General features: G+C 37.9%; 1 protein-coding gene across 5 annotated transcripts in view; it reads left to right on the top strand.

The window, feature by feature from the left end:
• Positions 1-22,102, top strand: part of MLIP (muscular LMNA interacting protein) — a 104,705-nt gene that overhangs the window by 40,535 nt on the left and 42,068 nt on the right. For 3 of the 5 annotated variants that reach the window (XM_051777844.1, XM_051777842.1, XM_051777845.1), the window contains exons 2-5: positions 5,123-5,281; positions 7,304-7,672; positions 13,621-15,237; positions 20,595-20,666. In XM_051777844.1, the coding sequence (XP_051633804.1) occupies positions 5,123-5,281; positions 7,304-7,672; positions 13,621-15,237; positions 20,595-20,666 (2,217 nt within the window). The remainder of the gene's footprint in view (positions 1-5,122; positions 5,282-7,303; positions 7,673-13,620; positions 15,238-20,594; positions 20,667-22,102) is intronic. The other 2 variants (XM_051777843.1, XM_051777846.1) reach the window with 2 other exon arrangements.

Consider the following 22,102-nt stretch of genomic DNA (forward strand, 5'->3'; position numbering starts at 1 on the left):
GGTTTGTGCATAGATGATAGACTATAGCAGCTTGGGATGTTAGAACAGAGGTGTTTTAGCTTAGAAGATGTTTCTTAGGAGGTTTAGAAGACTGGATCAAATAAGGTTGTTAGTGATCCTAAAACAGGATTTAAAGACCTAAGTCACTTTAGGGTCTGTTTTATGGCCATTTACTCAAACTGTATTCATTTAAATCAGTTAAGCATAAGTATTTTACTTGGCCTTTGCAAAAGGAGGAAATTAAAGGTTACCTTTACTTACTTTTCATCAAACTTGGCTGCATATGTGTAGAGAGGTATGAAAGGGCTATTACAGTAGTATAGAGTCTGCTGGGCTGAAGAGCTAATTAAAATCATGTTTGAAAAGAAACACTTCATCTGAACGAGCTCTTGCATTTTGAACAATAGATTACAATTTTATGCTATTATTCATTTGCTCTTTCTAGTGCTTTACACACATTAATTTTCAAAAGATATTTGTCTGCATTTTAGTGCGTGCTGCGGTATTGAAAGAAGAAAAAACTGTTTTACTGAAGGTGATACAATGGGCACATCACAGGGCTTGGGGAAGCTCCGACCACAGCTGTCATTTGGAACTTTGGCACAAACTTCCGCGTGACTGTAATTTCATCCTGCACTTTCAGAGCGGATTTAGCTTTTTCCCCCGAAGTTTCACAGATAGAAAGCTGGTGTTCAGATGATCATCTGCTTCTGTTTGTAAAAGGTTTTAGATGAGCCAGAGCTCATATTAGACAATAAACAGCTAATCCATATTAGGTTACAGTGATAGCTATAATAAGTCAGGGTATGAAGACAGGCTGAAAATTCTTACATCTCATTAGCTGATAATTCCATCTGCAGTAGACTAGACTTTTTCTCTGTATAAGGAGGAGACAATATCTTTGTGGTTTGACTTTAGTCTGAACACAGGAAAGGAGTTTAAGGAGAGGTTACAGAACCCAGGCTGTGTTTTTGATGGCCTCTCTCCCTGGCTGGGTGAATGGCATTTGCTGTACTCTCTCTCAGTGTTAGAGCTATATTTATCACTCAGGGATTGTGGGCATGTGAATCTGGGCTCTGAGCATAACAGTGCTTCAGTCAACATGCCTCTATGTCATGATATGCACTTACTATTTTGCAATTATTTATGGATATGTTTCCTTTTCTGGCCTTTAAACAAATAAATATCTTCAAAATGAAATACTTGATGATCAAGAGTGAGGTTTTCTCAGGGTGTTGTTTTATTTTTGAAATGACTTACATGAGCAAATAAGTGGAAGAAGTGGTAATGTGAACCACCATATTCTTTTACTTTAACCATCTGTATTCCAGAAGGAAATCCTAAAAAGCAATGGGACCTCAATTTCAATTATAAAATAGGCAGTATGCTGAATGCATATAGAGCATATGATAGATTAAATGGAAGCCTTGGTTTGTGTTCATAAGGTAACCAAGACATTAAAAATGTGCTCTACAAGTAAGGACTGTAGAAGTTGAGGTAATGAAAACAATAATTAATATAATTTAAGTTGCTATCCCTAGGGCAATTGCAAATTGATGGTATAAATTATGCAACAAACTCGTTTGTAAAATGATGACATAGGAACTCACAGAAGTCATCTAGAATAAAAAGCTATTTGGCAATGCATTATGCAGCAGCCAATAGCCTCTGATGGATATTCAATGGTTATTTATATTAAACTTTATAATTTATGTTCTTCAAAGAACTAAATAACATGAATGCTGCAATTAGAAACAATCAATTATTTCATTGTGCATAAAGTTGATTATGTAATATAAAACAGAATTCCTTGGTATTGACTTCAATAGATTGAAGCCAATTCCTTCAATTGACTTCGGCATTTGGTATTTTTCTGTCCCTGTAAATGCATCGATTCAAGTGAATTCCAGCAGCAGAGAATGTATGGCATTGAATTCCTTTTGCTGTTACTACTGATTATGGAGGAAAGACGATATGAAGTTTCATATATGATTATATATATTTGAATTTTAAGCTTGTCTCTCTCTTGTTTACTTCTACATGTCAGAGTGCTATTAATAGATGTAATTAAATGCTGGAATTCCAACCTGTTCATTTCCTTCAGTTCTTCAAGGATAGAAACATCAGCCAGAGAGAGAGAGAATAAATGAGATGAACATATGAAAAAAGGTGCAAAAATCCTTTTTGTACCTTAAAAAAAAAGTAATATGTAACTGTTCCTTCTGCTTCACATTGTTCAATTAAAATTTAAAATTTCAAAGTATTTCTTATTTTTTTAAATCTATAAAATGAAAATAACTACTTAAAAGTATTTTTAAGTGAGAATTATTTCTCTTTTGTTTCCCGCAGTGGAAATGTTTGTATTTTCTGGCTACTCTTGTGATATTTGGTTGTTGGCTAGGTTTCTGTGATGCAGCCTAGATTGCATGACCAGTTTTACCTGCTGGAAGTTTCTGTTTCTCGCTTGCTATGAGTGAAACTAAGAGGAGCGCGTTCCTATCACTGACTCACACAGTATCTGGCAACTTAAATCTTTCTGAAATGCAGTAATTCTATTTACTCATATATGCTTTCTAAACTCTAGGAAAATAATATACACTAGGAGAATATAAATAATGCTATGCTTTCATGGCGTCTTCCAACTGAAAAAATTCTTGCTTGCCTGTCTTTTTGTTTTCCTGTCTTAGTTTTAGCTTGCGAGCAATTTTGGTGATTATTTCCATAGTGTCTTAAGGCCAAACACAGCAAGGTTTTCTTTGTGTGTTCTTTAATTTTTATACCAAAGCAATAAAAGTGAAAGTGCAGGGTAAGACACAGTACGGAATTAGGTACTAGCAAGATCTCCCTGTTACTATGCAACAGCCTGGAGCCTATAGCTTGACTTTTTGTTTGTGTTTCCTCATTACAAATATGCACATGAAATACTGTGAGTTTAACACTGTTAGCATATTTGATTGTAATTTTCTATAAATCTGTTTGTGTTTGGGCTTGCTATTTGCACTCTTCCTTTTTGTTTTATAAGGAATATTTTGCACTCTGACACAAGAATACCCACTGATACAGAACAGCTGCTGTTGAGTGTCAAAACAAGAGCATGACAAGAGGGTGAGGTAGGGGGAAAAGTATTAGTAAAGGCAACTGAGGTACCAGAGTCACCAGCTGCATTTCCTAATTAAAGACAGAAGATGAAAGCGCAGCTACAGAAATGTAGGAAAGCAAAGGCCATCTCTGGTTGGTTTTAATGTAGACCCAGGTACTGTGTAAGAGTGTGAATCAGATCAGCTGTGCAGAAATCGCTAGTGCTAATGTGATGAGTGCTTCTGCCTGTGTGCAGGTAATCCTGCTTGAAGATACCTTTAGGTACAGCAGGTGCTTGCATCCCTGGCTGTATTGTGGGGACTGGCAGCTGATTGCTAGTGAGCACACTCTCAATTACTGATGTTACTCTGACTTTTATCAGGAGAAAGGACTAAGTGCTTAATGTGCTGGCTAATAATATTTAAAATTTGTGTTGCTGTTTTAACAAAAGCAATGATCAGATTCAGGTACCTTGGCTGCTGAGAGAATGACAGACCTACATTTCTCCTTCACATAAAATGACACCCTGAGCTTCTGCCATGTTGGAGCATTTAGCAGTCACTTTTTTTGCTACTGATTCAGGCCATGCATCATATACACCAGTGCTTAGTCACTTGTGTGAAATGGAGGGGTTGAGAAAAATAGGAGACCACCTGCACACCTGGATGTGTCTGAGAGAGCAGAGCTGTAGAGAAAAGAACACTTGATAGCATTTCTACAAATAACATGGTTCTGTTTTGCTCGAGCACTCCAGGAGGCAGTTGTGGAAGTAACTTATATTCGCTTATAGTTTTTTAAAACTGGAAATCTGTGTCTATCATTTTTCATGTTCCAGCCATGAGAAGATCGAGTATGGTAAACCATAATTCCACTCTGTTCCATAACTGCTATTTACTTAGAGATGCAAATTACAAAGAAACATAGTGAAAGTCATAGCTCTCCAATTTATTTCACTTTAAACAAGCAAGCAAAAAAAAGAACCAAAGCAATAATCTTCTTTTCCTGTATCATTCAATACAATTTGAGCCTCTGCATACCGGAGTTTATTGAAAAGACAATTAACTGCCATAACTTTTAAATCAGATGATAAAGCAAAGGAAAATCAATATACTCCATAGTTTGGAATCAGAAAGAAGGATTTTTTACAAGTACTGGGAAAGTCAGCATGTCGGGTTCAATGGTTTGGGATGCACTTCCCTCCTTTTAACTGGATGAGGCATTTGCGGTTCCTCTTCTTTATATCTGGCAAAGCAACTGAGAGTTGTAACATCGTATGGACTTTGTTTCCCTGTCTTGTATCTCCTGCGAAGAAGATGGGAGGGATAAGAGAGCACTGTGATAAAACTGAACGTTTAGGTGAAATTGCCTTCTCTTAGTCTCTCTTGTCTTTGGTGCTTTCAGGCCCTATGTACTTGGACCTAGAGAGAAGGCAAGATGGGGAGGGAGGAATAAGCAACCAGACACAAAGTTATATGTGACTGAATGGCCCATAGAAAATGGGAGAAGATACATGAATTAGAATTCATCCCAGATATTGTTCAGAATTAGCTGCATTTGCATTAGAAAATGTGAACATGTTTTGCTTTCTTTATGCAGAGCAAAGGTTTTCCCAATTTGCTTTAAGTTGTAAACCAAATATACTGCCCAGATACGCTGGTATAATTAAATTGTTGTTCTACTGAAGTGGAGTTAAATAAAGATAAAACCAACCTTGAAATGGATTGAATATGGTTTTTGATTCTTTTATGGAAAATTGAAAGAATAACAAATTATTGAACAAATGTTCTCCTGTCTGCTGTGCCACACCACTAGAATATATAGGATGTTGATGGGTATAATCAAGGCAGTATTTTGTCTGTTAAAGAAGAACTGAATAAACAATGACCCAAAAAAACCAAACCCAAACCAAACAATGACCAGTATAGTTAATAATAACCATGTAGGTTATACAGATTATTAATTTCATGTTATTCATGTTATTTCAATTCTGACAAAAATCATATTTATTTGGATAAAAAGGTTGAGCTAATTATGTGTTTTGTAGGTCATTTCTCAAGAACCTGGAACCAAACCATTGACCTTCACATTTGTGCCATCCATTGGACGACTTCCAACTCATTTTGAGGTTGTGGATATCTCTGAGTTCCTTGTGACAATTCCAGAGGAACCAACAGATCTGAGCAATCAAGAAATTTTAAATAAGGTAGATTTTTGTTTGCAATAATTTTTCCACTCTTTCAAAAGATAGAGAAAAATTTATTTTAAGCATCACTGAACTGAAGCTCTTTCCCTTGAATGGTTTCTTGGCTTGTGCTTGGTTTTAATTACCAAGATGTAGAATCACTGTGCAAGAGAAGGCCGATGTCTGCTCAATAGCTTGTTTTGCCTTTGGCAGAGTTTATATTGGAAGGAAACCTTTGCCCATCTCAATATTGTCCTCTGTCAGTCATGCAAGACTATATTCTTGGCAGATGAGGGGGAATTCCTTCCTGATCTTCAAGGCCGCACGGGTGGTGTGAGAAGGCTGTTATTACACAGGAACTGACCAGGAGTTGCTCACTGGATCCTGGTTTCAGCAGGTGCCAGTGCTGTGGCTTCCAGCAGAGGTGCCAATCCCTTTCATAGCTGCATGATAATGCATCAAAGTGAAAGTGAGATTTTTACTTGAAAGCTTGTCCCTGTGATTTCCTGCAATGGTGAAGCCAGCAGCACAACATTCCTGGTTCTGCTTCCTTTAGTCAACCCACAGTGTTTGTTATTCCTTTCCTGCCTCACACCACTTAATGGCCTCTTATTTTATTCCATGCTGCTTGAAAGGCTACTGTAACCTTCAGATTAATATTAACTCTTAGAGCAATTTTGCCCTTGAGTAACAGCTCCTTCCCTGGGACATTGCTGGGGCTGCCAGTTCTGGGTGCTCTTCCATGTAATGAACTTTTCACAGGAGTTCACAGCTCTCTGACCTGAACATGCTCCAGGATTTTCAGTGTCCTATCTGTCTAAAATGGGATTAGATCTGAGCAAAGAGGGGATGTATTTGAAGAGACACTCACTGGATTATTATCCTCAGGATGTTTAACTCATTAGTTACATTTCCAGCCATTCTGTATTGGTTTTTCTGCAAGTAATGCCCTGGGAAAAGCAGAATCAGGTCTTCCTGTCATCCATGCCCCTGTGTTTCTCAGTAGGCAGAGAATACTTTTCTGGCAGTTGATGCAGTACTGAGGCCTTCATAGCATAGATTAGCACCTTTTCTAAAATGTCTAGAACCTGAACAATATTTTAAGAAATTAACCAACATCAGATAATCAAAATAACACTGTCAAACTCATACTGGTGGTATCCCTCTTTGTGGTCCAATGTCTTTTCAAAGAACTGAGCTCCAGGGACTCTTGGAGCTGCAAGTGAAGTGGAAATTTGTAATTACCGTATTCCTCAAGCAATATTCAAATATGAGCCCCATCTGGAGGCTTTCTCTTGCAATACACAGCATGCCTATTCATTTGCCTTATTCCTTCTCCAAGGGAAATAAGATTTACAATAATTTCAATACCAAATGATTTGATGATGTGCGTGTTGTATGTGCAGTTTGCACTATTCCTTCTCTCATCCAAAGCATGCTTGAGAAGTGACATACTGGATGTGGAAATTGCAGAAAATCTGAAGAACAATTGTGGTCTGTGCTGAGAAGCTTGAACATACAGTAAAGCTCTCTGACCTCTGAGTCTTTGTCTGCTCTCTTTGGAGAATGCCCTCTCTTAAGGGCCTTTGTTTCTTCATTAATATGTATAGGTTTTGTCCCAGATTTGTCTGTCAGACTCCTCTGAGGAGCATTGTCTGCTTCTGTGGATCCAGCAGTCGGGATGCCTTCCCATCATGTCTGGTGTAGTCTGGTCTGACAGCTCATTCGGCTTGACTGCACCCTTCTTCTTAGTTCCCGGGGCAGCCCCGGTCTTAGGCCATTGCTGTGCTTTCTAAAAAGAGTTCCCTGTTGCTCTGTGAGTTTCTGGTAAGGCAGCACCTGCAGCATGGGCTGGGGGGCTGGAAGCAGGGGGCTCCCTGGGGTGGTGGTTTCTGCTGGGCGCTCATGCCCAAATTTTTCATTTGCCCTCTGCACTTTTGGTAGCACAGAGCCAGCCACCCTGAAAGCCTAATTTACTTCACATTTTGGGGAACATAAATAAAATACAGTTAATTGGGATCTTTCTCCTTGTATCTTTTGCAGTCTAACACAGTCTCCCATGAGCTGGCCTTAAAGAGTGGGGCCAGACAAGCCTGTGTGTCCACTGTCTGTGCAGACAACACGCAAACGGCTTTCCAGTCCCTGGGGTGTAATTCAAGCAAAGGAGAAATGCAGGAGAATGACCTTTTTAAGGCTGAGTTCATCCTGATTACGGACTCCGGTGATGAAGATGAAGTAACTGCTGCCTCGAACAATGTTCATCGGCCTTCCAATGGCTATGGTCCCATCAGTGCTCAGCTGCTGACCACATCCCATGTTTCCTCTGGCACCGGGGCAGGGAAACCTCCTGGCGATGGGCACCTTCCAGGTGCTGCACTTTCCCACAGTACTACTGATCCACAAAAACATCAGGTAACCTGTTCTTTAGACTCTAGAGATAACCTTTACTTTCTAAAGCTTTCAGGACATGGATACTGAGTCAGCTTGTAAAGCAGCTTGGTCAATTTATTCTTTAATTAACATTTTTGTTGGCCATTTCTGTAACACTTGGACTTTAAGGAGTTGGCCCAACACTTCTGACTTGCTTCCTCTCCATATGATTCTGTGTGTGTGTGGAGTAGTAATGAAGAGCTATTCTTTCCTTTCAGAGCAGCTTATCATGACAGCAAGTTAATCAGAAGGTGTTGGATTCCTAGCCAGTCTAAATTGGTAAGGTCATTGAAATCAATGGAGCCTTGAGATCATTTGAATTATTAGCATTAGACTTTCTAGACCCAGATTTTTTTTCTCAGCGCTCACTGCAGCCCTTTCTACGAGAGAAAGAGGCTGTAAAAAATCCTATTATTCTGATTGTTAGTTAACACTGACTTTGCACAGGTGTAAAGAACTAATGAAGATAAAAGTTTTGTTTTACGTTGATCTTTATAGGTTGCATTTAAAGATTTATTAAATTTTAAATTCTCCCTGGGACATTTAAAAAAAGACTCTTTGAAACATTGCATTTACAAAATTCATCAATTCAATTTCAATTAACGTGAAAAGTTAATATCTCCCATCTTGGAAAAAGTACTGATAGTATTGAGGGGTGTATATACATTGTAAAATTCCACCTTTAGCAAAATAGCAACATCCTTCTCATATGGAATAAATTCAGACATTTCCTTTGACCCCAACAGGGCTTCCATGAGTTGAAAATGCAATTCTTCATCAATCATTTAAAAACAAAAGTTAAGCATGGCTACTTTGTTTATGAAAATAAATAATATTTCCTATCTTGTGTTGAAATGTTTTTGCCATTCATTTTTTCATCAAATTCAGTGTCAATTTTTGATTGAAGAAATTGTGACTAAGAAGTCCCCTCTGGGATTTTTTGCTGTTTTGGGATTCACAGCATTATGAAATGTTCATTTCTTCCTAGAAACTCCCAGTGAAATCAGTGAGAATTTTACCTGAGGTAGGGATAAAGGCATACATAGAGTAAGCAGCCTGTAAAAGAATACTTGTCCTAGAGACATATTACTTTACTGAACATTTTACTTCAGCAATGTTCAGTATGCAGATTCTGTCAGGCTTACTTGAGTGTTTTTTAGAAAAGCTATTACAGAAATTGGGTGGATTTTGGAATACTCTACAGAAAAATTCATATGCTGTATCTTTCTTATGCTTGATGACTTGACAAGTAAACAGGGATTTGGCTGGTTATGTAAAAAAATATACGGATGTGCACAGAACAAGAAATTAAGCCTGACATTGCTAACTGTTCACCTGAGCATGAAGAGGGGTAGTATGTGATATGGGTAATTGCACATCTCATCATTTTCCTTAAGTCACAAGTTTTCAAGACTAAGTACTTCTTCAATCTTCATTATCTAAGTATCTCTAGCCATCTCTATGGCTTCATAAGAAAAAGATGTTTTTACTAGACTACCTTTCATTGTTGTTCTGATTCTAAGGTGTTTCCTTAGGCATCACTCTTTCTAGTTGATATTGCATGAAATATCATTAGTTCTGAAATGCAGGAAAAATATGAAAAGATTAAATGGGTGCATTGTTTCTCTGTTAGTACATTTCCTTTCTACAGAGGATTCCATATATGGGCTACCTTGTCAGTTATTGGATTATATGGGCAGTATCATGTCCCACTTAAGAGTTATTGCATATAACATCATGTTAATTTAAAAGCATGATTAGACTATGAGTTTCCTGTCAGATGTGAAAAAAGCAAGGACCACTTTTGGGGACCATTGTGTTGCAGAAGACATCACTCTAACTGAACCAGAGGGCTCCTACAGCTTCATTCATTTCTGACTTTGTTTAAATGAAAGAAAAAAAGAAAAACACTGACAAAATTGGAAGCTACTATTGTTCTTTGAGACATAAATGTTCTGACTGATATTGGAAACTGCCATACTATATTCAAAGTCTGAAAGAGCAATCCATTCTTCTGGTCATATTTGGAATTTTTTGGTGATAGTTTACTGTTTGTATGTTGTGTTGGAGTTTTTTTGCCTTTTCTTTTTTATGTTAAAGAATGTTTAGCCATGCAAGACAGAGTCAGACTGACTCCTGCCCTTAGAATTTTACCCTTTGAGTTGGGCAGGATGTCTGCTTCCCTGAATGCCAGGACACAAGTCCAGCTATGAGAAATTTCTTGACTCACTGCGGAGATCAATAACCTGTAGGATTTTTAGCTAGTAAAAGTCACTTGGCATTCCTCTGTCCAGTGAGTGCCATCTGGTTTGGCTTTTCCAGAAAAATAAGTCAAGAGTCCCTACAAACTCCTGCCATCACCAGGGCAATGAACCTTCCATGTTGGGAGAAACTGGACTGTTGTAAATGGCATCTTAACTGGGTCTCAGTTTACAGTCTGTTTTACTGTGTTGTCTCCAGAGAGTTTGTCAAGTTTTCTACAATGTCCAGAGCTTCCTTCTGACTTTCTGGTTTTCAGATTGCAGGCTTTGTAGGTAATTTACTTTTATTGTTTCCTATCTATAATCAAATTCTACTGAGATCAAAGCATGGTTAACTCACCCAGGACCAGGTTTACATCAAAGCCATATCTTCTCTCGTATGTGACTTTTGCCTTTGGGGCTCTCAGTGTGCCTCACTCTTTCCTTTTTCCTATTTGACCAGCACATCTTTCACAGTCTTGCTGGTATAAGTAACCACATGTTTAGTGTCCTTCCAAAACAATGTGACCTCACCAAACAGACCACCAGAAAGCTCAATTCTGCCATTTCAAATGTGCTGAAGGTCTCGTGGGCAAGGCTCAGTACTAATATTATGACCACTTTGATAATTCTGGAATTACTGCCTATGAGACATCAAGATCCTTTTCAAGTGCCTTGGTCCCTTTCAACTACGGTAACCTTGGCACTTATTTCAACTTTCCTCATATACTTTTGGGAAATGTATATCTGAGGTGTTACTGAGAGGACAAAAAGGTTTGCAGTTGAGTCACAGATCAAAGCAACACAAATCTAGTTTTGTCAGTGACTTCTTCTGCACTAATCCAATACAATTAGAGGAGGGTTTTAAACCAATAGAGAAACTGAACAGAAAAACAAAGGGAAAAAAAATCCAGTGATTGAGGGAAGTTATTATATCTCACCAACTAGCACTGGTGAGGCTGCAACTGTAAAATAATACTCAGCTTGGTGGCCAGCAACCCCCAAATTCAAGAGAGATATGAGGAAGGGAATGGGGTCCAGCACCAAGCTGTAAATGTGTCTGGTGCATATGTGAGCTGAGGCTGAGGGAATTGGCTTTGTTGACTCCCACCAAGAGGCAGCCAAGGAGATATCTAGAAACCACCCACAGCTACTTGAAGGGCAGTTATGGAGAAAACAGAGTCAAACTGTTCTCTGCAGGTGCAGGTGAGACATCAGTGGTTGCAAATTGAAGCATGTGAGGTCCTTGATGGACATCACAAGCAACTTCCTCACTGGGAGGTAGTGCAGCACTGACACAGTCTGCCTGGGGGTGCTGGAGCCAGCTCTATTAGGGCTTCAGAGGCTTGGTGAGACACGGCCACAGCTGCCTGACCCACTGGTGCTGGTGAGGGCCCTGCTTTGAATAGAAGGCTGGACTAGGTGACCTCTAGAAGTTACTTCCAATCTACTTTGATTTATGATTCTTTGGTCCTGTAAATAAGAGGTTGATCATTTATAGATGTGGTTAATACTGTGTTACAATAGAAATTTTTTTTCTGAAGACTTGATTAATTGCTCAGTTACCTCAGCATGTAAATGTTCAGTGGTGTTTAAACTGGAAGACTACTGCGAAATGTCTTTATTACACTTGCAGGAGCATATTTATCATCTGCTACCATGAACATTTTCCTAGCTGCTTATAAATTTTTCTTATTAAATTTTACTATTTAGAAGTCATGGCACATCCTGCTCTTTTATTATGAAGTTTCATATTTGTTGCCCATTTTCTTTTAATCTGTTGTCTTTGTAGGGGAAATTAATCTATCCTGTTTTGAAATATAGAGATTTTATACCCGAGTTCTGTTTTGATAGTTGATCAACTTCCAGAAATCATTATTAAATTCAGGAGGCTGCTCCAAATTATCAGATTTATTACCACACTGCTTTTTAAGTTGTTAAATAATTTTTTGTTTCATGACATATTTAATAATAATCTTTCATAATACTTAAGGATTGGTAAATTATCCTCAATTTCCAGTATTTTTACTACTTCTTAATTAGCAGCTTTTTCAGCAAGAGTCGTAATTTCTTAATCAAATGAAATATATGGTGCAATGACATAATGGATATAAATGTTTATATTCTAATATTCACCCTGTATACATCCCTTGACTTTCCTTGAAATGGGACACCTTAGCACATGTATAAAACAAGGGGAAGTTAGTGGGGTTTAAAAGGCATTCTGATGTTTTGTGTTTATTCCTATAAATCAAAGCATTGACTTGGGTTTTTTGAAGTTACCTTATACAGAAAGTGTCCTTGTTTTACAAGGCTTGCTGTTTATATGGTCTCATTTAGCAGGAAGAGCTTACTCATTTTAAGTTATAAGGGCTAATAGGGTTTTGAAGTGGTGTTTATCCATATTTAGTGGTTTAGGCATAGTTTAGCCCTTGGAAGCCTCTAAGTCTTGGTTTTTTTGTCGGAGCTTCTTCAGGTATGTGCTCTCATTTGAAAATTATTTGATTAGTTCTTTATGATAAATCAATACTATATTACATAATAACAATAACAATAATAGTAATTCCTCTCTATTATGGGTGAGACATTTGTATTAAAAAATATAATTCATGCCCGAGCCACAGCCATGTACAAGTTGTGTGTGGAAACTGAATAGTATAATTGTCTTTTATAGAGCTGCATAATCTTCTCAGGGTATCAAACAGTAGTTAAATAGGTGTTCTTATATTTATATCAAGTTTGATGAAATTAGAGCCAATTTCCCTACTTTCAAATTGCTCTGTCAAATGTTAGGTGACAGTTTGTAGCCTTTTGGTTTTACAGTTGACTTAACTCACTATTTCATACTGATATGTTTTATTCTATTTTGTATACATCAGTTTTTAATTTCAGCATTATAATAACTTGGAAGATTTTAAAAGAACTTCTTTCTTTAGAAGCATGAAACTGTATGAAAGGTTGATAATATACTTGTATGCTCTAATTAGTTTTGACAAATCCTAATTAGAATAGACTCAAGAAAAAAGGCACTCATGAAAGAGCTTGTTACTGCTTTATTAGTGTATCGAAAGACTGTGGAGAAGGGGATAAGGACTCTTACATGGCTGCAAACTGTCAAATGCACTGCTCTGTGAATGACAGGAAAAGGGAAAACCAAACTGGATGTCTGATTTAAGTAGTTCCGAACAAATTTCTCATTCTGATATCACAGTGCTGCAGAAGGGGTTGTTTACTGAATTAGAAAATAAGCAATTTACTTGAATCCCATTTTCAGAAAGGCTGCTTTCTACTGAACTGGTAAAGTGAGATGGGACACTATTGCAATTTTCTCACTTTCTGTTGTGTTTATACAATGGGAATGACATCACATGATTCTGGACACTCATGGCACAACTCTATTGGGTTTTACCTAAAATGAAAAATACTGTAGCCTTGAACCTTGCTTATGTCAACAAAACTGAGGTCTCATAAAACCAAACTAGCATATAACTTGTCTGCCTCAGTCACCTCCCCTAGAGAGCCTTATCCATCAGGCTATATGTCCAAATTTAAGATAGCCCTGTGCTTTTAATCCACACAGCAGTACTAATGGAAAGCCTATATGCATGACCACAGGACTGAAATGTGGGGTATTTAACAGTTCCACAGGTTCCACCTACATTAACATTTCTGTTTTTCTTTTTTCTCCAGTTAATTTCTACTCTTTCCACCTCTGATCATCTTTCCTCTAAACCACCTGCTGTCCACTTAATTTCTCCAATTAATCAGAAAGTAGCATGTGGTGCCATGGCTAACATGAATCAAGCCTCTTCGCTGGAAGATTCCTGTAACAACTGGCAGTCAGCAACTGGGTTTTCTAAGCAAGACTCATCTCTCTACTTTCAGTCTGCTTCCCATAGTTCGCATCCCTCCATGTCTAAAATATCCTCTTCTGCATCAAAGAGTTGGTACTCCACTCCTCAATTGTCTGATAACCTACAAACACCAAGTCTCTATACTCCTGGCTGTGTTTGCAAAATGGGAGACTTCACCACATCCTCTGTTCCAGCAAAGAGCTCAAGTCTTTTCCCCAGTTCTCCATGTTCAGCTGAAATACAAGGATCCTCAGCTCAGACTTCATCCCCCAGTTCTTCCAAAAGATTGAATGCTTTATCTCCTCTCCCTGTACATATAATAACACATTCATTATCTCCTACTCCTAAACCTTTGTCTCCACCCTCTCTTTATGACTCCTCTTCAACAATATGTAGTATAAATGAGCCTTGTGCACAAATGTCATCTAGAGGAAATTTAGCAAAGTCAGGAGTCAAATCCCCTCTGCCAACCAGACTGACTCTCTTAACTGCTATTTTGAGATCAGGCTCCTCTCAGCGGAGACCACTTTCTCCTGCTTCTTGTCCCACATTTTCTCGTAGCTCCCTCGGTTCGTCAACACTTGCAATAGATCAAAAGTCCAAAACAACTCCCCCAACTCCCAAGAAATCTGTTTCAAGCCCTCCTATATGGCCAGATTCTCCCAACAGAGAGGATTGCTGGCTTTCAGGATGGGCTCAGCATCTGCCTTTTCCCTCCAAGCCTCATCCCACCCCTCGAGCGAGGTCCCTTTCTCCTAAAAAGCACCTTCCAGTTCAAACACTTTCTCCAGACTCCCAGAGTTCTCTGTCATCCCTCTCCTCCTATCATAGAAGATCAGTTGTCTCTCCAGATTTGCAATCTACACTGCTTCCTCCTTGTGCCCCAGCTCCCTCTTCCTTAGCTCCTTCTCCAGAAGGGCTGCGGTATGCTGCCTCCAGATCCCAGGCACCTCAGAAGTCTCAGAGAGTACACACTTACTCACCCATCTTTACCTGCCAGTCATATCCTTTGCTTTCTTCTACCAATCTTAGTGGTGTATTCTCCCCCACCCTAGAAAAACACTCATCTCCTACCCCAAGTCTTTCGCACTCGTCTTCTAGATCTAAGTCAGATTCATCCCAAATGTCTATTCAGGACATGGGTGCCTCCTCTCCTACCCCTTCCAGTGTCTCAAAGAGGTGGTCTCTCCCACAGCCTCACTCTACCCCACCAGTTCCACAAACTAGTAATATTAATTCCCACCCACTGCAGTTTAATTCTTCATTGGTGCATGCAAGTTATAGGTCTAATTCCTCCTCTCCAAGACCTGAGCAATCTGCCACCTCACCGGTGCTAAAGTGCAGATCTCCCATCTCAGACAAGTCACCAGGTATACTGCCATCAAGACCCAGAGAGCTGACTTCACCACAGTCTTTTTCCCTGCCTTCTGACCATGAAAACATCAAACCCAAGGTACTCTTGATGCATGCTTATTTTCTAATAGTTCCTTGTCCCTGTAAGAAAAAATCATATCCATGTTGCAGAATGCTAGTAAAATAAATGGGCTGTGGACAAAATGTAGAAAAGGAACAGGTTTTTTATTGGTAGTGAAAGTAGTGAAGATTGAATCCTACCATATCAAATTGCTAGCAATGTGTTCTGTATTGTGGAGAAGATGCTGTAGGAATCCTTTAGCATAAAAAAGAGAATACTTTATTCATGAGTGGGAGGAGATACTACTAAAGATGGATTTGTGTCCAATGGCTCTGATACACACTTGGCGTACTTATTTTTGTAGCTCACTTAAAACCATAGTGTGTCAACAATAAACTGTGAAACGTTCTATTCACCCTATGCTAATGACAACCCACATGTGTTCCCACTGAAAGTAATAGAAGTATGGTGATCTTAGGTTCAAGGCTGAAGTAGAAGCAGCTTAATCTAATTTATGTGAACTGGGTGTTCCAGTGATAACTAGTTCACAAGCACCTCATCCCATCTGTCCTCCTCACTTCCCAGGATGTTTTACTCAGCCCAGTTGCCCTGGCACCAGCTCAGAGGTACAACGGAGCTCAGCCTGAGCAGGGACTTTGGGGCTAAGAGCCAACAAGGGAAGACAAAGACAGTCTCCTGCTTCTTTGCTTTCTTCTGTACTCCTCTGATCTTGTTGTACTAGACAGAGAATGAGGGGGAAAGAAAAGACAAGCTTCCCAAAACATGAACTGCTGCAAATACAAAAGTTTCACAAACAGCTCCTGCTCTATGTCATCCACCCAAAGGTAGGAGGGCCATCACAGAGTGAAAATAAGCAATGATGGCAATTGCTGCAGGAGTGCTTGGGAACCAGTTGCACTTTAAATCTAAAGGTATATCTCGAGAAGGGGAAGGAAAGGAAAGTTGATCCAAAAACATGCAGCAGGTAGGTAAAAACAAGAGAAACTGCTGTGTAGAAAGGAAGAGCTAGTTGCAGAAGGCATCAGAGTTGCAGAAGGCTTTCTGCTGACCTCTTTTATCTTATCTTTACCCTCTGTGCTTCCCTTGTGCCTCCTGTAACTCGTATTTGAGCTTGCACATCATAGAAAGTCTATCATAGTTTATTGATTTATTTGCTCACAGCACAAAATTATAGCCTGGTCTGCCAGATCAAGTTGTGTCAGATGTGTTCTTAACAGCTTGGCTATGGCAGTGGTGTTTTGAACTGCTTTGAAAATGTTAATTGGAAATGAGAGGTTAAAATCAGCACAAAGTAGCAATTGTCATGACTGGTTCTTTTAAAAACCAAGCAAACTCAAATGAACCATTGTGCCAGGCACAGCTGTACAGTGTCGCTACACCCTGTCAGTATTACTTAGTGAAACAAAAAGAGATATGAAATTGTAGAAATTCCAAGACAAAAAGCCCCTGAGACAAAACTGGAAGGCATGACTGAGCCTGCAGATTGCAAAACAGTTGCTCTTCCTGCTAGTTGGTGCAATGAGCACTGAGATTCTCTGGCAGTAAGAAAAACCTCTGCTAGTGACACAGAGCTATTACCTGGGTTGCAGGCAATATTGCAGAGGTTATTATACCCTTTCTGACTTCCCTGCTGTCCCCGTTCCTGCTAATTCTCCTTTATCATGTGATATGGTGGCACTTTTGAAACTGTCTCACCATGCCATGGAAACTGGGAGGCTGTCTGCCAGTATAACAGACTTGGACCACTAGTCTGGTGTAATTTTTAATCATATAGACAAAGCTGGCTCTGCTGGAGATGTGGAAGACAAGAAACCTTTAAATTAAATGCAGCTGGGTGGTCAGTGCAAGAAAGGTCTCTTGTGGCTTTAAAATGTGAGTCTAAGACTTCATCTACAGTTAATGATACTGTGCATTAACTTTCCCTTTCCTCCTGCTCTCACTTATTTCCATCCCTAGTTTATGGCATAACTCAATGAATTTTGCTGACATGTAGCAGGCTGTCTAATAATACTCCAGCCTCAAATCTCAGTGTATTTTCAGAGAAGAAAGGAAAATTTTGAGGAGAGACAACTTTAACGTCCTAAGCAGCATTTAGGTCTCTTTAGTACTAATCAGCTCAGCTTTAGAATTAGACAAAAAGCAGATTGCTCCATTTGATGATTGTTAATGCATGACAAAATTTTTGCATGTATGAATGTGCTAAGTGAACATTAAGGGAAAAACAGCTTCTGGAAGTGCTTGACTTTGGCATGTGTAGTCTTTCAACCTTAATGTTTCTTCAACAGTCGTTGCAGCAATGTTAAGACAAGTATTAAACTAACGCTTATTAAACCAGAATTCTGACATTAGGTGTACTTTTCAATATTCACATTAAACTGTTTCATTAACATGATGTCAAGGCAATTATGCAAAAAGGATTCTTTATTGGAGAGCTTTTTTATGTCTATGCCTATGCATGCAGGAATTAATGCAAATTGAAGGATAACCTGTTAATTTGTTTAACTGTTTGTATTTATATATATAAACATATGCTTTCCCATGGTTTATATTTGCTAATGATTTTAAAATACACATATTACACTTTGATAATGTCCTCATGGACCTAACATGGCAAAGTGGACATTAAGATGGAGTAGGGACAGATAAATTTCTGATTCTGGAGGAACAGATTAGAATAACAATCTCTGGCTGATGTTTGAAAACTCTTTGCAATGGTTTCATTGGGCATCATTCCTACATATTCTTTGATTTTTCCTGTTTGAATGCAGCACAGGAATGCATGTAGATCTACCCAAAACAGCTGGAGAACAAACTAACTTTAGTTACTTGGAGCTCAGCACAGCTGCAAAACCTACCACAAAGCAGGAAAGGTTACTCATGACACTATGCTACCATGGTTAGTCACTGTTTTTAAGCCCCTGTAGGCATGTGTCCAACACACTTGGCAATGCCCTGTGGGCATCTTAGGTGAACATCGGAAAAAAAAGTAGGACATTTTCCCTCAAACTCTCCAGGGTGATATTTGCCCAAGCTCTGATATTGGAGTTGGTTTGGTTTTGACTGGACCATGGTGCAGGCCAGGAGACCTAACTATCCATGGCTGTTTAAAATTACTGCTAGATTCCTGTGAAGCAGATTATTAAATGTATTTAGGCATTGAAAAGTAATTTTAGGTAATGTGAAATAATGTGTAAGGAACATATTCATAGAGATCAGAAATTGAATTAAAGACTTTTCAGTCATCTCAGGCATTGTGAAAATGGTTCTACAGTATCTGGAAGTGATAAAGCATATGAAAGCAGTATAGAAACTTCTATATTTTAACAGTCTGATATGTCTGTTTAGTTCATATAACGGTACAGATAACTTCAAAATGATCATACTGTTCTTATCATATGGGATGCCCATCTCGTCAGATGTAAAAGCCTATGGGCTAGTGAAGACAATGCGTTTCATTTACGTGTTCAATTACACAATTTTCTTAGTTGAATTTCTATTATAATCAAACAAGGATGCATTTTATGCCTAATATTTGGAATTAATGTTTAATATTTGGAATTTTGGTCTTCCATCTTACTTTAATGAGAAGTATTTTATGTCTTATTTGTATATAGATTTTGTATATACACAAATATATGTATGTGTGTTTATGCACACATATGCAGTGTTGTTGTCTAAATGTTCAAAGGGCAGGATTAAACTCATGCAACTTTTGACATTTGAAAGTTAGATATCCAAGCACAACTTGGACAATTCTATTACAGCTAATGGAGAGAATATGGAATATTTACAGGATGATTTTATTTTACCTTTCTAGTTGCCTATTTTGGGATGAGATTAATCCTGTAGAAATGCCTGTAATTATAAAAGGCACTAGTTTTTGACTGAGGCACCTAAATGGTAGACATCCAAGTTAAAATCACTAAATCTCATATAAATTACTGTCCTGCCCTCCAATGCCCCTCCCACCAAAAAATAGAAAAACCCCTTAATTTTCAGCATTTGCATTCTTCTCCTTTGTTAATGTGTACATTCAATATGAATGATTGACTTCTTAAATGACTGTCATTCTCCAGCTTCTGACTAAGTGAAGTCAAAAGCAAACATAATATTATGTATAGAAAGAATGCAAAGGTTGTGTCCTACCATATTTCAAGATAGATGTGAGAAGGATATAAGTTTCTTATCTGAGATAAAATTTTGCCCCCTCTGCTGTCATTGAGACTTTTACTAATTATGAAGAAAAGAAAAAAATATCAAAAGAATGACCCAAAGTACAACATGCTGATCCAAACTGTTATCTCATAATCACTGGTATTTACTACTGCAGGTGATGGTACATTAAAAAACCTGACCTGATTAACAAATAACTTTATTTCTGGCTGACTATCACAGAAATAATGAATTACTAACTTGAAAGTCTATTCTTGTGTGAATTTATGATTTTTTTATTAGATTGTTAGCTAAAAGGGAACAATGTAGCAAATCCCTATTTTTAAGATAAATTACAGTCATGATTAAGAATCCTAGCTCTTGAAATCATACAAATATAGAAGAATCTCATCAATCTTTTAAAAATTACTGAATTCAACTTCTATAATTACAAAGAAAATGTAAAAAAGATGGTTTCTAAAGATTTTAAAATAACTGGGAAACTAATATAATCTAAAATAGAAATTGTTTGAAAAGAATAATTTTTAAGGCTTATCTTAGAATTTTTAATACCCAAACCGATATATTTTGTATGGTTTAGATTGTCAGTTCTGTAAGCTTTGTTAGAGTGTGAAAGCTCCTATACCTAATTTGAATTATTTTTTTTGGGTGGTAGAGTTACTTATTCAAGAGATGAAAAGCTGCATGAAGATTTAAATGATCTATCCACTCACAAAAGTAATTTAGCGTTTAAGGATCCTAGTCAGTCTCATTAAAGCCAATTACAGAAATCCCTCTCACCTAGTGGTCCAGGATCACACCATTCAACAGCAGTTGTTGAGGTGGATGTACTGGCAGAAGTAGCTGTGCATTTTCATATCAAATCACAAAAAAACTTCAAAAAAACCTCACAGCCTCTCCTGACATTCATTTAAGGATAATAATCAGCAGAAAGTGATTAAACTTCCTTTGGAAGCTATAAGCTATCCTACTTCATTCCTAAGAGCAAAATATGTATGTTACAGGCTTCTAAAATCTTAACAAAAGCACTATATTTTTTTTAAGAAATAGCTTTCCTAGGAAATATGTAAGCATTGTTTTGTTGCAATGTGTTTGCAAGACAATTGGAATGGTCTTTCATTCTGTCATACCTTTCCTTTCTTTCTTTCTTACTCTTCTATCCTGTTTTACTTCTCTTCCTGCTTTCTGGTTTACCCTTTTAGCAGTACAAGATCAAGACAAGCTACAAGGCATTTGCAGCAATCCCTACAAACACATTGCTTATGGAACAGAAGGTTAGTGTTTGCTCAAAGACATGGGCATTGTGTATTTGAGACCATTCAACTTTATGTACACATTCTGACATTTCTGCTGGGGGATACTGCAGAATGTAAATTCTGGGAACTAACTGCTCAGGGTTATTATTCCAGACATTTCTCAGGGTCAACCGCTTTCCACTGAAGATCAAAGACTTCGCTAATCTGAATTTCTGCAAATCAATTTAATATAAAAAGGGGGAAAAAAAGTAGTATCTTAAAAGAATTGCCTTTTATAGCAACATCTCAAAGTCTGTTTTGTTATTGGAAAGCAACTGGAGCACTGCTGTTCTGGGGCCTGACAATGGGTAGATCTTGGTCAGTTAATGATTATTCAACAACTTTGCTTATACCAGTAAATTTAACATCCAAAGACGTGCAATTTTGATCAGCTGTGCTGTTAAACTTTGATAACCGTCCTGGCCATTGTTCTGACCTCTGTTAACCACCATTCTTCCTGAACACTTTAACAGCTAGAATGGGCCGGGATATGTAGGTTGAGATAACCATCCTTTTGTGTAGGATAGGCAGGTAGATCCAAAGAACAGACTTTAGTGCATTGATTTACTACTAAAGTCACAGCCAACAAAGGTTGGGCTGTATAGTCCTTCTTTAGATAATGCCACTTAGAAAGGCAATTGAAAATTTAAATTTTGCATGAAGGGTTCAAAATACCCATGGATGTTTATTTTTAAAATATTTTTCCCAAATTAATTTTGCTCAAAATAATTGCTCACTAAGTTTAACAAATATTTTCTCTGATGAGCAATGAGCTACATGTTTAACATGTTTAAAGACATCCTTAACTGTGCTAACATCCAGTTTGTAGCTTTATCAGAAAAAGCTTTCTGTTCAGAACCTTGTTCAGGAACTTAGCTTCTGATAAGTTTCTTTGAGATTAAGCATTCCTGACTACACATCTAAGTATTTATTCCAATACATAACTCAGTTGATTTCACTAGAAGTTTGCAGAGCCTGAAGACATTGGAGAGGGGAACTTAGCTGTGTACAAATTTTGAAGATTATAATTTTATCCTTGAAATATTACTGATTGTGATCTAGTAATTAAGAGTTAACTGCTATAAGTAAGATTTTTTTTTCAAAATAAAGAGTCATTCCTTTATTTTCCAATGTTCTTTTAATCTTGAATGATTTTTTAAATCATTTGCATAAAACCTGATCCTTCCTTTACTTAAATCTTGAATGCACTAGTGAAGGTTATGTTTGCTTTAGCATGCAATGTGATGAAAAACAATGGCTCTATAGAGGAAAATAGCTAATGCAGGAGATCCTACATCTCTACTGAATGTATTTTGGGAGGGTTTTGTTTGAGCAGAGAGCCTGTTAGTGGGTGGAAGAATGTGGTGAACTCCTGAAGTGCCACTTCATGGTTGACTTCACCTGAAAGCATCTAG

This window comes from Manacus candei, unplaced genomic scaffold, assembly GCF_025592945.1.
Source record: "Manacus candei isolate 608988 ecotype Guabito, Panama unplaced genomic scaffold, ASM2559294v1 h1tg000011l, whole genome shotgun sequence".
NCBI lineage: Eukaryota > Metazoa > Chordata > Aves > Passeriformes > Pipridae > Manacus > Manacus candei.